The following is a 16,086-nucleotide window of genomic DNA, read 5'->3' as shown; positions in this document are numbered from 1 at the left end:
TTATTATTGAAGACGTGGCAGGCAGGTGGCAGGTGTGGCACCCGAAGGTGAGCCTTGATTATTTGGTTGTTGAACTTCTGGTCTTTGAATTCTTTAGACCTCTTTGTAGCCCTTTCCCTGCCTTTTTGACTTTCAGGGCAGTTTATTGGTAAGATTTCGAGTCAAAGAATGGGGCAGAAAGGAGAAATAATCTCTAACTGTCCTCATTCCTTTTGATTACTTAATCACGACAGGTGGACGTTCTGGCACGGAGGAGGGCTGGTTCTAGAATGCTGGAACGGGAAGGGGCTGTAAGGGTTCATCTTGCCCCCGGGACGCTCACAGGTGTGACTGCTCAGGAGGAACAAGCGCTCCCACGGCAGCAGTCACCATGTGCCAGGCACTGTGTTTTGTATCTGCTGCGTTATTTCCTACTGAGGACAATGCCGTGAGGTGGTTACTGTTATAACCCTACCTTTGCAGAGGGGGAAGCTTAAGTTGGGAGAATTAGTAGGATCTGCCAGAGATCACACAGTAAGTGGTGACCCCCGTGCGGGCCAGCCTTAATTCCAGAGTCTGCGCACTTGACCCCACTCTGCTGCCCCAAAGAAGGCCCGATGGCTGGGTAGTTGGAGACTTAAGCTCCACCTGCCGTGGCAAGCAGTTGTGCTGTTACATGGGGGGCCGTCTCTGCACCCTCTCCTTCCTCTGGTGCAAGCTTCGTCAGCCAGTTTTGGGATAGTCTGCTTTTTAAAATTTGTACAGAGATTTAAAAATACTGGGTATGTTTTCATTGGATAGTTGCTCTCCTGGTTTTAAAGCAGAGACTTTGACAGCGGCCCCTGCCCTGGGAGGCACTGCTTAGGGGACCAGGTCTGTTTGTATCCTCTTTAGGGAAGGGGGGAGCAGGGTCACATGTGAAAAGTGGGGGTTATGAAAGCACTTTTTGAAACTTATAAAAACAAATAAGGGAGGTTTCTGGGTTAAAGATGGCACATTTCAAATCTTTAATGGCTGGTTTGAGAGCTTTTAAAAAGCATAGTAGGAAACCCGAGGGGGCAGAAGTCTTACTACATCTTGAAAGTTGAGATACCCTTTCCCACAAATCACATTTTCAGGTTATCTACCAGGGCAGGATTTTAACCCGGAAGATGGCTTTTTATTTCTTTAATTAAAAAACATTTTTGGGCACCTGGGTGGCTCAGTGGGTTAAGCCGCTGCCTTCAGCTCGGGTCATGATCTCAGGGTCCTGGGATCGAGTCCCGCGTCGGGCTCTCTGCTCAGCAGGGAGCCTGCTTCTCTCTCTCTCTCTCTCTCTGCCTGCCTCTCTGTCTACTTGTGATCTCTCTCTGTCAAATAAATAAAATCTTAAAAAAAAAAAAAAGGTAAAAAAAAATTTTTTTGTGGAATCTGCCTAGGATTATTTTTTTAAACGCTTCCTTTTCCCCCCTTAACTTTATTATTATTTTTTTTAAGTAATCTTTGCACCCCATGTGGGTCTTGAACTCGAAACTCCCAGATCAAGACTCACACTCTTTTCTGACCAAGCCAGCCAGGAGCTCCTTCTGAGGATTTTTTTTTCTTTTAAGTATTTAAAATACATCTATTCAGCATGTGTTTTGCCACTTTAGTACGTTTAGGAGAAGTACTGGAGCCCTGTCCTCCTCCCCAGTAATACCTTACCACGCACCCTTCTTTTTCCCGTGTGTTCCCTCCGGGTGCTCTGACTCTCCGGGTTCTTCATGTTCCTTTTCCCCTGCTTTCCTCCTTACAGCGTCCCCCCACGCCCTTAGGTTTTAAGCCTGCCAGCGGCCCCCTCGACACCTGCAGCTGTTAGGGGCTCTCGGTTCCAAGGAGCTGCAGCCCTCCTTGCCGATGAAAGGTATAGCGATTGTTCTCGTTTTCTGTTTCTTTTTGCCCCCTTCTTTTAGCTTTTATTTTGAAATAATTTCAGATTTACAAGGAAGTCTCAAGAATAGTGCAGACAAATCCCATATGCTTTTTTACTTGGATACATCAATTTTGATGTTACATTTACTCTTACCCACCGATCTGTCCACCTACGGTGCCTTTTCTCAGGATCCTTTGAGAGGCGTCTGCACACACCCTGTCCTATACTCGCTCACAGGTGCTGGTGTAGTCCTGGAGCGCATTTCTTGGGATGAGGTGATTCTTCCCCAGATCTCAGTGCAGTCGCCGCTGTTGGGGTATTTAACTTGGGTGCAGCGCTTGAAATATAGTCCGTATTCTCGTTTTGTCCGCCGTCGTAATAGCATCTCCGTAGCGATCTTCTTTCTTTCAGTGTAAGATCCTGGCTAGGCCTTGCACATGCATTGAATTGCCCTTTTTCAGTCTGTACTGAAGAGTGGACTTGAACTGCATGGGGCCATTTATATGTGTTTTTGTTTTTGTTTTTTTTTTTTTTGATGAATACAGTACTGTAAATGTATTTTCTTTTCCTTATGATTTTCTTTTTAAAAAATACATAATATATTAAATATACAATTATAAATTATGTATTTTATAGATTATAAATATAGAAATCATATATCCTATAATATTTATATTATATATTATAAATATATAAATATTAAAAATATGTAAGTGGGTTCCAAGCCCAGTGTAGGGCCCAAACTCATCACCCTGAGATCAAGACCTGAGCTGCGATTAAGTGCTCGACTGACTGAGCCACTGAGGTGTCCCTCCTTATGATTTTCTTAATATTTTCTTTGGTATACTTTTTGTAAGAATATAGTATATATACATATAACATGGAACATACAATACATAGAACATACACAATACGTGTTAATTGATTATGTTTTTGGTACGGCTTCCGGCCAAGAGTAGGCCAATAATAGTTAAGTTATTGGAGAGTCAGAACGCATAAGTGCATTTTGACTCTGCGTGGGGTCAGTGCCCCTAACCCCCATGTTATTCAAGGGGTCAACTGTGTAGTGTCATATTAACATTTTTGCGTTGAACAGTCACATCACATACCACCAGCACATGCTTTAATTTAACTACGGCTCTGATAAAGTGGGTCTTCAATTAGGGCCATGTCTCCAGAAAGCATATTTGCACCGGGGCCCGGTAGCCTGTGTATCAAGCACAGCAGGCTCTCTTTGTCTAGAGATAGCTACATTAGTTGTTAACATTCGTAATATTTGTACTGGCATTTTCTTTCATGCGATTTTAAAGTTAATTTCAAAAAGTTAACAGAATAGTTTGAAATAGGCATGTTGGTCACCATGGCAATCGCTGGGGAAACCAGTAACTTCTCGTTTGTCTTTCGGTGCCACTCTGACATGTCCTTGGACTTGTTTATCCGTGCAGTTCACATACCAAACATCTTCAGAATGGCTGTGTTCTTTTTGTTTTTTGTTTTAAAGATTTTATTTATTTATTTGACAGAGATCACAAGTAGGCAGAGAGGCAGGCAGAGAGAGAAAGTAGGCTCCCTGCCAGGACCCCAGGATCATGACCTGAGCTGAAGGCAGAGGCTTTAACCCACCGAGCCACCCAGGCACCCCCAGAATGGCTGTGTTTGTGAGGGAGGTATTAACTTCCCTCGAATGGTGGGAAACCAGGCTTAGAGCACTGGAATAATTTACCCAACACTTCATGGCTAGTCGGCAGCAGGAGAGGAATATGAACCCCGGTCTGCCTGGTATAAAACTTTATGCTTTTCCCTTGTAGTAGACACAGCAAGTTGGTTTCTGCTTGCTTGCAAAATCTGATGATTACTAGTGGCTTCCTGCCACGGTACAGGGTGAAAGATTTGGAGGCTTACTGGACTTCAGGAAAATGAATTCTAGGGTTGATGAGCAGCCTCTGTCTTCTGTATGTGAGTGGAGGGGTGGAGAGTATCCGAGCCTCATAGTGATTATTCTGGAGTTCACTTTCACACAATAATGACGATAATAAAGTCTATCCCTATTAAAAGCCTGTTATGGGCCAAGGACTCAACTCTAGTATCCGCTATTCTATAACAGCCCTGTAGCGATGGTGGCAGTGTGCTTGGTGTCCGGATGAGTAACAGATGCAGGGAGATCCTTCAGCATCACAGCTAAAAGGGACGAGGTTGAAATTTGACATATTCCCACAAAAACTTCCTTTCTGATTTAAATCTGTATTTATATGGGAAATATACCATATTATTTCTCTTTCTTAAATAAGCCTGCTACTCAGTTGTCAGTAGTGACACATGAATATGAATGATGGTGCGTACTTAGAGATGTAAATTTTAGGAATAGTTAAAGCCATGGTAATAACTCTACAGTTTTGTTGTTTTTTTTTTTTTTTTTGGATAGTGAGAAATAAGAAATATAGGGGAAAATAGAAATAGAAATAGAAAATAGAAATATATCCCATTACTATTTTGATATTCCCTTTAGATCTAATCTACACTTGAAATAAAAAAAAATATATACACTTTGGTTTATTCATAAAGTTATTACATTTGCTGAATTTAAGAGTATGTTTCAGTCAGACAGTAATTTACACATTGAATTGACTTAATAAGTTGCTGAGCTTGGGGGATTAGGCAAATAATAGGTTTTGCCAGTTTATAAAAATCCACCCCAAACTGGGGAACTGAGTATTTTCTTGGCTTATTCTGTGGTATCTGGATGATAGCTATAAATGGGTTTAATATTTGTCTTTTCACTTCTTCATTTCTATTCCTGTGGGACAGGCTAGTTGGGAAGACAGACTTTCATCAAATAGTCACACAAATAAATGTTCTTGTAGGCTTTACTGGGGCCATGAAGGAAAGGCACAGTGTTTTCTGAGGGGATCCTGCATCCCTCTGTGTCCAGGGAGGGTTTCTCTGAAGACAGCGTGCTAACACTGAGTTCTGCAGGAGCATGGAGCGCCTTCTACCTGTAGGGAACGGTGTAGTTGAAAGTCCACTGGTGGGAAAGTATGTGGTTTTCCCAGAGCCCCATAGAGGCCAGTATGGTCGGAGGGGGCAGATTTCCTTTTGGCAGCGGTGGTGGGTCCAGCTGACTGGATTTGGTGAGCGATGGCTGTGGTGGGAGAGGAAGGAGTCAGAATGCATCCCTGGATTCCAACTTGTCCATCTGGGTGGGGGGGGGGGGTGGTCTTCCACTGAGATCAGAAGCAGGTGGGGCGTATCCCACGCATCCAGGCAGGGAGATTGGGTGGCGGTTGGGAGAGAGCTCTGGGGCTCAGGGAAACAGCCAAGGGAGATACATCTGGGAGCCGCAGGCATGAGGAGGTAATGGAAGCTATGGCTTAGATGAACTTGTAAAAAGTGAAGCTTTGTCTGCAGTTACGCGTGATTCTTTCCTCTTGTACCTGTTGACTACCGAGAAGCCTGCTTTCCAATTAGAGTCCTATTGTGTAACTGGCCACGTGGTGTCGAGCATGTCATTGCTTTTTCTGTTCAATGAATGTTGATGATGCCAGGCATTGTGCTAAGTGCTAGGTACACAAAGATGAAGAAAACAAAATTTTTACCTTGAATTAACAGTATGCTGGGAGACAAGAAAATAAATAAATTATTGAGTGATTTCACTCTGACTTCAGTTTGCTAATTTGTTAAGAGGAAAAGAAAAAGATTTAGGAAGCTCTTACTGTGTGATAAATCCTGTGGTACCTCATTTGATCCCTTAACAACAACAGAGGTGAACACCACTGTGCTCTATTAGACGTGAGCCGAAGTTACGCAGCTAGTAGGTTGCACAGGCAGAATTCACACCCAGGTTAGTCTGACTCTGAACTCCCTCCCTTTCCCTTACACCTTTATTGTCCAGAATTCTAAGTGTTTTATCTAAACCAGGGACTGTTTATTTTATATGAAAAAGATGGGGAATTTGAAGCAGGGAAGAGGTTGTCACCCACGGTGGATGTTTGTGCTTTGCATAGAAAGCGTAGTGAGTGAATCGGCAGAGTGCTTTGGTCAGTGGGAAGGATTTTCCCAGTTTATCTTGCTCCAAGAATGCTGATGCCTGGATCTGTGTCAGTCCCTATGAGTGGCAGTAGTGGTTAGCCGAAGGCCCTGTCCGCTTCCTTGACCTCGTCAATATTTTTGTCAGTGACATGGGCAAAGACATGAATGGAATGGCATGCCGATTTAATTGGTGTTTGAAGTCAAGGTGGGAGATACAGTGAATATGTTAGATGTCAGGGTAGAATGGTGACCAGAAATAGGCAAAATGAAAATAAGCAGAGATACAGACCAACTTCTGCCGCTAGAGTCAATGCCCAACTGAATCATGGGAGGGGGAAGTGGGGTTTCATTGCAGCTCCTGGGATGGATCAGGAGTGTGACGGGGCTGCAGGACAAGTATGCAGATCCAAGGCTGCTTGAGTACCAATGCAAGCTTTGTGGGAGAGGAGCAAGTTCCACCCCATAAGATTTTTGTGTTAGGGGGACTGAGAATCGGCGTATTTTGCTTTCTGGATGTAAATTTCAAGGAACAGATTTCTGTTGTGTAGAAGGAAGGAATTCATAACCTTTCATGGTTGTAGACACTTAGGGAATTTGTGTATACATCAGCTGTGAACCAGTGAGGTTCTTTTCTGTGCTAAAATTTGTTGTCTCATTGCTGAATCCTTTATCCAGCGAATCTTAGGAATTGTGATCAAATGGAAATGTATTAAAGTGCTTTGGAAATGCATGGTAGATATTGGTTATTATTTGATAATGTAGGTCAGGAGGGTCTTTGGATGGGTTTCTAGAGGACATCTCATTGACCCCTGACACTCACTATATGTTAATTTTGGATGTACATCCATGACAGATGCATTTTATAAAGTATGTCTGAGAGTTCAGAATCACAGCTTCTGAATGTTGTTTTTTATTGGTAGTTTATGGAAGTCACTCCATACATATGTAACAACATATTAATATTTTATGGCTAATCTTAATTGTGAAAAATGAAAATCCAATGGTATTTTAAATTTAGAATGTAGTTAGAAAAAAATATTCTGTCTACTTCTGTCCTGTTTAAGGATAATATATATGTGCCAAGCTTCTTTATTTAAAATTATACATCAAGAGGCGCCTGGGTGACTCAATTGATCAAGCATCTGCCTTCTGTTCACATCATGATCCCAAGGACCTGGGATCGAGTCCTCTGTCAGGCTCCCTGCTCAGAAGGGAGTCAGCTTCTCCCTCCGCCCCTCCACCCCTCTGTCTGCTCTTGCTCTCTCTCTCTCTCAAATAAATAAGTAAATAAATAAATAAATAAATAAATAAAATCTTTAGAAAAATAAAATTACGCATCAGAACATGTTTCTTTAGATAAAAACTGCACAAATAAAAATTGCCTACGATCCCATTTTTACAATTTTTTTTCCTTATCCCCTTGCCATCCCTCTTACTTCAAATTTCATTCTGTGATTCCACAAATATATATGTTCTATTTAACTTGCTGTAACGAAACCCAAATCAAAAGTATTGATACGGTCATATTTCCAAGCCAGTAGATGAGTATTTTGGTCCCTCCCTGCCCCTCCTCCCTCACTGCAGGTGGCATCCTGGTTAGAGGGCACCATGGTTCTTAGGACCAGCAACCAAACAGCCTTTTGTGCCATGACCGATGGCTTAGAATTCCACTTCTTGATCCCTCTCATGCCATTGTAGAATTACAATGTAATTCTATGTAGAATATAACAAACATTCTTGTATTCACAGAAGGAGTGTTGATACTCAGATTTGAAGTTTGGATCTTCAAAACTAAGTAGTGTCTTGTCCTTAGTACAAGTAAGAACACACGGTGGTTTTAGATGCTGGGCTACACTTTCTCCTGCCTCGGTTTCATGGCCGGACGTGGATGCATGCTATAGTGCAGGGGACCGCGGGCCCGAGTCAGGAAACTTGCGGTCTTGGCTCTGCACGAGTGCTGCCGCCCTGGGCAGGTCCCCACACTCCCAGCCTTCAGTATGTCATTTGGGATGACAGTGTTTCCTTGGTAATTGATCCTGTGGTAGTGGTGACAGTCGTAACGGAGAAGCTTGGTGTTTTCTGGCTGAAGAAGAATAAGAAATGAAGGAAAAGCCCTAGTGCCTTGCTCCTCTGTTTCTGATTTAAACTGATTTTAATGCCATTAGAAGAACTTGACCAAGGATGTCGCATTGTATATTATTGGCTTTACATGTGTCTTCTGCCTTTGTGTACGGAATCGATACAGAAATTGGTCAGTGATTTTTACATTTTATTTTTGAGAACATTTTACTTGATGTGATCAGTCATCATTCCCGTGGCGTTACTGAGTCAGCACAGTCTAAGTCATCTGCGCTGTGTGCTAAGTGAGACACAAGGACGTGCAAAGCATAGACGTTGCCATTTTCGACTACTTGGGAGATAAGAAATAACGCATGAAAAACGACAAACTAGTACATGAGTTAAATAACAATACAAGGCAACCGAGGAGTCTGTGATGAGCAGGCCAGAGAGATTCTTGGGGTAGGTCCCATAGATGGTATTTCTGGGGGGTGGTGAAGGCGGAAGCTCTGCTGTCCTTGAACCAGGACTTGAGCGAGCTCGGGTTCAGACCAGAGGGGAGGCAGGGGCAGCGTCAGAATGAGGACCAGCAGCTGTCCCCTGCTTGTGCATGCTGTGAATGGGGTGTGGGTGCGGGGATGGGAGAGGACAAGCGTGGGACAGCTGTGCCCATCCCCCCGCACTACAGAAAACCATAGTAATGTTCGCAGCGTGCCTGGGAAAAATGGGCATTTTTGAGTTATATTTAGACATTATCACAGAGGAGTAAACATAGATGGCTTGACGATATGATGATCGCTCCGTACAGGTCGCTGTGCTGGCTCTGATCCTTATCAGCCTAATTTTCACATAGTCGTAATTCATGCACATCGCTCTTAAGCATTTGACATTGTTTTGTGTGTACTTTTCCATGTCTCTGGCCCACTCTGCGCATGTGTTATGGCTTGTTCACATATTCTGTGATTGTTGAAGAGTTGGGTTGTTTTAGTTTTCTTCTTTGAACAAATGGTAAATAGCCCTGAGACCTGTTACAGTTCTTACTAATTTGATTTTCACATTCCTTGTGAGATAGGTATTATTTCTTCCATTTAGTGACAAAGAAGACTAATAAGCAACTATTCAGGGTCACACAGTGGGGTAAGTGATGTGAGGGTGTGGGCCCACCGTGCAGCCAGGCCCACCGTTCTTCACGGGACCATGCCGCCTCCCGTCAGTATTAGGAATCACGTAGCCACAGGCAGATTGGGATAAATCACACTGCTGCCCCACTGGAGAGAGAGGGTAAGAGTTGGAACAACGTATAGTTTTTAAAGCTCTTGTTTAAAGCTCATTGTCGTGTTGTCTCTCAGAGTGAAGTAGTGGTAAAAAGCCTACGAGTAGGTATAAAATCCACTAGTGCAAACACGCATTTACTCAAATTGGGTTTCATTGTTTTATAGGTAATGGTGTATTACCTCAAAGTTCTCTTTAGCTGCTGGTATGACAGAATATTCTCCCAAATAGTGGTTCAGAATGGGAAGAGTTTCTCTGAGCTCTTATTTAATCCAGATATGTAGATAGGATTATAAATCCAGAAAATACGGTAGTTCTTTCAGTGGGTTTTGCAATGCCTTTCTTCAATTTGTGGTCTCAGGAATTGGGCTGAAAAAATTGTGGAATACTATATTCAGAAATAAACTACTAATAAACTATATCCTTACCTTGATATTTAGTAGTAAATACAATTACATCGATATCTTTATTTTTTTTTTTAATATTTTATTTATTTGACAGAGAGAAATCACAACTAGGCAGAGAGGCAGGCAGAGAGAGAGGAGGAAGCAGGCTCCCTGTGGAGCAGAGAGCCCGATGTGGGGCTCGATCCCAGGACCCTGGGATCATGACCTGAGCTGAAGGCAGAGGCTTTAACCCACTGAGCCACCCAGGTGCGCCCATCGATATCTTTATTATAAATGCATACATAGGCGTACTCTGGAAGGGTGGTAATGAAGGAATAAGTATAAGAAGCATCAAGTCTGTCTAAAGTTGGTTGCCTTGGTGGCTCGGGTGCTAAAGCATCCGAGTCTTGATCTCAGCTCTGGTCTTGATCTCAGGGTTGTGAGTTCGAGCCTCACATTCCTGGCACCACACCCAGAGTGGAGCCTACTTTAAAAAAAAAAAAAAAGTCTATCCAAAGTATACTAAAAGTGTATAAGTTGTTGTTTAATTTGGATCATCTTTTAAAAGGGTTGTTGGAGGGGAGCCTGGGTGGCTTAGTTGGTTGGGTGTCTGCCTTGGGCTCAGGTCATAGTCCCAGTCCTGAGATCCAGACCTTTGTCCAGCTTCCAGCGCAGCCAGGGGTCTGCTTCTCCCTCTGCCTGCTGCCCCTCCCTCTGCTCATGTTTTCTTTCTCTCTCTCAAATAATAGATATCTTAAAAAAAAAAAAAAAAAAAAGTGTTGAGTTCTGAGGCCAGCCTTTGATAAACCTTTTACCTATAATATAGCTTAACTGTGCCGCCTCAGTTGTCTGGAATTTATATTCAGGTATACATTTAAAAAATACACATTGTTCTCCTTATTTCATCTTCCTGGGGATGGAAAACCTTCTGAGGATTTGGGCGGACGTAGGTAGCAGAGGCAGCTTCCCAAAAGGAAATCTAGGAAAGCACGTGCGCGTACATGTGCGTGTGTGGTGTCCGACTCACGCATACATGTACACAAGTTTCTTTGAACAAGGGAGGAGTTACAAGAGAGTCTTACCAAGAAATAAAATTGCACGAGACACTGAGTAACTACACCTACACAGCTGTGCTGAGCGCTTTGAAAATGGGTGCTCCGTACCGTAGCTCCGTACCGTAGCCCCCGGCTTGTTTCACGGATTGAAGCTCAGATGGCGGCCCTTGTGGAGTGGTACCCAGGGAGGAAAGGCGCGTCTGTCTGGAAGAACGCATTTAGAGTACTCAAGGACTGTTTTCATGGGGACAGTGTCTCCGAGACAGTGTAAATTTTATGTAAGAGTGAAGACGGTGGTACTTTCGAATAGATAGACCGAGGGATAGCTGAGAAACACACACAGTTGTTTTGGGTTAGACGTGAATATGAGAAGAGACTTGGCTTTTAGGTTTTTTGGAATAGACTAGATTTGGTTTGGCCTTTGGTTTCTCTGAAGAGGTTAATAGTGAGAAGCTGGGGTTGAGATCCTGCCCTTGTACATATTTAATGTTAAAAATAGCAAGAGCACACAGGATGAATTTGGGGTGTGGATGAGTATTTAACACAAGGCCACAAAGAGAGGTTAAAATTAAATAATTTGCACTGTATAAGTACCTGTTTTCGTATCTGAAGTCTCCCTGAAAGTTATTAGATGCATTTTGAGAGGTATAGATAATTTGCGTATTTCATGGTTTTGATTTTCAGGGTTAGGCTAACATCTCTGTAGGCAGAGAGGCAGACAGAGAGAGAGGAGGCAGCAGGCTCCCCGCTGAGCAGAGAGCCCAATGCGGGGCTCGATCCCAGGACCCTGGGATCATGACCTGAGCCGAAGGCAGAGGCTTTAACCCACTGAGCCACCCAGGCGCCCCAAAACTGAGTTTTAAGTAGGACTGTGAGAGGTTATGGCAATGATGAGACAGATAGGAAACAATTTTAGTCACCGGTAGATGAATTTGCTGCTCCGTTATCTATGGCATTAAAATACAGACATTCCAATCATTTTTCCCATTTTAAATTTCTGCTTCAATTAAGCCAGTTTTGGTGGTATACTATTTGAAGTGAAATCAGTAGACCTTTCCTATGTCCTGGCTAATCCAGATTGAATGTGAAGATAGGGCTGCCTCAGAACTCCGTATTCAAAATGTAGCTTGAAATCTGATTTACTCAGCTTCTCTGTTGACCATTCATTCATTATGAGGATTCTGAGATCACCAGCTAAGCCTTGATTTTCACACTTCCGTAGAAACTTGTATTTTCTCTTTTGAAAGAAAGTGAGGGAAATAATCACATTTTGCTTTTGTAAGACGTATGTTCTAATTTAAATCACTCTGGGAAAAACTTAACTCTTAATGCTCGATTTTCGTTTTTTGACACTAGACCAACATATATGTTTGTGTGTTGAATTGTGAGGTTAGCCCAGGTTGTGTAACAGCAGTGTAGCGTCATGGTGAGTACAAGAGTTCCCTGACTGGTGAAAGTGACACATCTAAAGTTCCATGAAATAGTGAATTTTGAGCAGAACTGCTTGGCCAGGATGGAGTTCCTGGCAAATTCCTCAGAATCCCTCAGAGCTGTGTGTCTCTTTTGGAAGGCTTTGGTAAAGCCCATCGCGGACCCATGAAGATGCTCCCTCCTTACAGTGCCTTGTGTGTCCAGTTAAGATGTCTGCTGTGTGCCTTCTAATCTTTGTCCAGCCTGTCTCCTTCAGGGAATTGCTCATTTCTCCCTGTGCGTTTTTCTTCGGTGCCTGGCACACTGGCACACTGCACTTACCAGCCTTGGGCTGGGGTATCAGTGGGAGGAAAGACCACCAGTTCTTGGAGCTTCCCCAGCTTGGATTTTCAGTCTATGCTCCCGGCTCCCCTCTCCCCTCCCATTCATGTCTTACGTTCCTTACCTTCTGACTACTGCTCTCACCTCTGATGAGGCCTTCCTTGCCAAACCCAGTAACTCCCTTCTAGTCATCGAGAAAAGCCTTCGCCCTCACCTCTTGGACACCTGGCTGGCATTTGGCACGCTTAATTTGTTGCCACGCACGACTCCCTTCTTTTCCATGACTCCATACCTTCTAGAATCTCTATTTTCTGATTGTTCTTTTGGCTTCTTTGTGGGCTCCTCCTTTCCCTTCTCCCTAAAATGGTGATATTCTTTACAATTTTGTCCTCTACCCATTGTTGTGTTTCATAAACTCTTCCTAGATGAAGTTCTTGAGTTTTTATTTGCTTCCTATTGATTAAATTATCCTGTAGTTGGTGAACATTTTATTTTGTGCCAGGTGTACTATTTGACTTAGTTCTGGAGATACAGGAGTGAGTTAAACAGAAGAATCACTGCCTTTTTCCAGGAGCACGTATCCTCTGTTTGCTGATTTTCCCTGTATATCATTCTAGGTCAGCCCTTATTCCCCAAACTATAAACACATTGGGTCCCTTCCTTCTAGATGTTTTCGGCTGGGTTTCCTATAGGAACGTCAGATTTCCTATGTTGAACTCTGAAGGCTCTGTCTGGCCTGTGGGGGAGAGGGTAGAGCTGCTTCTTTCTCGGCATATCTGACTCAGTTGGTGTCTTAGCATCCGTCGAGCCATCATTGACGCCTGTCTCCTTCCGTCACTCGCTCAGTCTCCAAGTCGTGTTGCATGTCCGCCACTACTTGCATCTGGGCTGGCTCCCCCGCCTGCAGCAGCCCTCCCTGCCTCCCAGGCCACTGCTGGAGAGCTGGGTACCACCGTAGCCCTATTAAAAGCAGCCAGTGGTTCATCCTGAGATGCAATCTGAAGCCTTGAAGACGGCGTGCAGGGCTCACCCATGTGCGGGTTCTACCTGCTTTAGCTTCTTCTCTGCAGATTCCTCCGTCCTTTGGGTCTGAACTGCCCACGTCCCCTCATACCCTCCTACATAGCTCACCTCCCTTGAGCCTCTCTGCTTTATGCTGCTGCTCTGTGCTGGTCTATGCCCAGTCCCTCCCCACCTTGAGCCTGGTGCTTCCTCACTCGTTCTGCTAATTTTTAAGCCTTCTAATATATTACATAGAGTCTGGCATACAGTAGGGATCAATATCTGGTTTTGGAAGGATGGAAGGAAGGAAGGAAGGAAGGAAGGGATCTGTTGGATGAACGCTGCAGGCTTTTGTAGCACCGAGAGGAGGGACTTCCCCCACCGCCGCTTTGCTCCTTTGAAACACCCAGGGCAAGAAAGTCCCAGCAGAGGCTCTAGTTCTGGCTCTCCTGAATGGCCTTGGCCCTGGGGCCCATGGGCTGACTCACCAAACCCAAAATAAAACTCAGAGTCTAGTTTGGAACTGGTTATGTTTGGTAAGATACTGACATGGGGAGGGCGGATTGTGACTCAGAGTCTGGGTGCCTATTCATGCGCAGTAGTGATCTTTGAAAATTTTTACCCTAGACATTCTGTATTATCAGAAATCTACCCTTTTACTTTCTACTGAGCACTCAGATGCATTAATGTTTGATCAGGAGTTGCAGACTCAGGTCCACGTTAAAACAGTTGTTCTAAGAATACTTTGAAGTCAAAAAGCTTTGCTAACCACTCAGTATACTTTGTCTTTATTACTAGTAAGCTGAAAGTAGCTGGGTGAGATGAACTGTCATGCTCATTTCCTATATATATAGTAGAATTTTAGATGTTTTCTCTCTGCAAACTCTTTCCTACTCTTATTTACATAGGATCGCTCGTAATTGTTAAAACCTTCCTAAAAGTAAACAGGGAATGTCTTGTGTCTGTCTGGGCTTTGTTCTTGTGTCTGTCTGGGCTTTGTTCCTAACCGCTCTTCTTTTGCCAGCTTATTGGTTTTTTAATAAATAATTGACTTATAGCATACTAGTTGCAGGTGTTACAACATAATGATTTGATATTTGTATGTATTATGTATTTTTAGTATTGTCAAAAGTAAGGATAGTTGTGTTTTTAATGTATATGATAGTATAATGAAATTTCTGCCTTTGTAATACATAATAACTTAATCTGTGTCTTTGTTTATTTCTTCCCAGGGCAGCCCAATGGATCCCATGGTGATGAAGAGACCTCAGTTGTACGGGATGGGCAGTAACCCTCATTCTCAGCCTCAGCAGAGCAGCCCTTACCCAGGAGGCTCCTACGGCCCCCCAGGCCCACAGCGGTATCCAATCAGCATCCAGGGTCGGACCCCAGGGGCCATGGGAGGAATGCAGTACCCGCAGCAGCAGGTTTGTGCTGGTTAGAACCCCACCCCCCTTCAATTTGGTGACATTTTGTCTTTATGGCTTACTGTCTGCCTAAGATTGGTACCAAGAGAATTAGGGGTATTTCACTGATTTTCTTTTTTCTTTTCGTAGTTTCTTCAAGTAACCGCACATGTAGTGTCCTTTTCTTTCAAAGAAGGAAAAGTGATGGGGCCCCTGGGTGGCTCAGTCGGTCAAGCTCCGCTCAGGTCTTGATCTCAGGACTATGACTGCTACCAGAGTTGGGCTCCGCGCTGGGCAGGGAGCTTGCTTTAAAAAGGAGTGGGGTGGGGACGGGGGAGGGTGGTGTGCCTGGGTGGCTCAGTCCGTTAAACATTGGGCTCTGGATTTCTGCTCGGGTCCTGATCTCAGGGTCATGAGATGGAGCCCTGCTCTGCCTGGGGTCCCAGTGGGGAGCCTACTCAAGATTCTCTCTCTCCCTGTCCCTCTCTCGTCCCCTGCCCACCCTTGCATGTACATGTGCACGCACTTTCTCTTAAGAAAAAAAAGAAAAAGAAAAGAAAAAAAGGAAAAGTGAGCTTCTTAGAAAAAAGTGGGCGAAAATGCCCGTTTGGTAGAGGGCTGCTACTGTGTTCCTGGCTGTGTTTAAAAGATAGGCGGGTCAACATGTTGCGCCGAGTTATATAGATCTAAACCTCCGAAGTGAACTAGGCTTGCTAACATTTCTGATGCCAGACTGGCACATTTGGAACTGTGAATAGATTTCGTCAGGTGAAGTTTTAATTATTTAAAGAATAAATAACCATGAAAATGGCATCGACTTCGAGAGAAGTTTTTTATTCTCCCAAAAAGTTACTTTGCATTTATTTCTTAACATACTAATTTCATAGAGAGCATTTGGTGTATATCTGTTTTCTTAGATTTGGATGGGTTTTGTGTTTTTACTTGAAAAAGAGTTTTCTTCCTTTTAAAGACCTGGTATTTTTCTCCTTTTTCTCTAGAATCGAATAGTTGGAGTCACCTTAAATGACCGTCTGCCTTCTACCTATAGTAAACCTGGTCTCTTGGATACTGGAGAGTAGATCCTTGTTATGTTGGCCTGAGGAAGCACGAAATTAGGAAAAAACTAAATTAGACTCAGACTCGTTAGGGTGTTTAGTCACTAGAAATACCAGAAAGCCTTACTTTTAAACCCCACACCGTGTCTGTCCCCTGGGGGTGCTTTGGGCTGGTGCTGGGTGCGCATTACTCCCTCCAGATAG

The 16,086-nt window shown here is 43.7% G+C and overlaps 1 protein-coding gene across 10 annotated transcripts in view; it reads left to right on the top strand.

The window, feature by feature from the left end:
- ARID1B (AT-rich interaction domain 1B) overlaps positions 1-16,086 on the top strand; it is a 440,857-nt gene that overhangs the window by 36,755 nt on the left and 388,016 nt on the right. For all 10 annotated transcript variants that reach the window (XM_046004238.1, XM_046004242.1, XM_046004240.1 and 7 more), the window contains exon 2: positions 14,654-14,848. In XM_046004238.1, the coding sequence (XP_045860194.1) occupies positions 14,654-14,848 (195 nt within the window). The remainder of the gene's footprint in view (positions 1-14,653; positions 14,849-16,086) is intronic.

Source organism: Meles meles, chromosome 5 (genome assembly GCF_922984935.1).
Source record: "Meles meles chromosome 5, mMelMel3.1 paternal haplotype, whole genome shotgun sequence".
NCBI classification, from domain to species: Eukaryota; Metazoa; Chordata; class Mammalia; order Carnivora; family Mustelidae; genus Meles; species Meles meles.
This window is presented reverse-complemented; position numbering and strand designations above follow the sequence as displayed.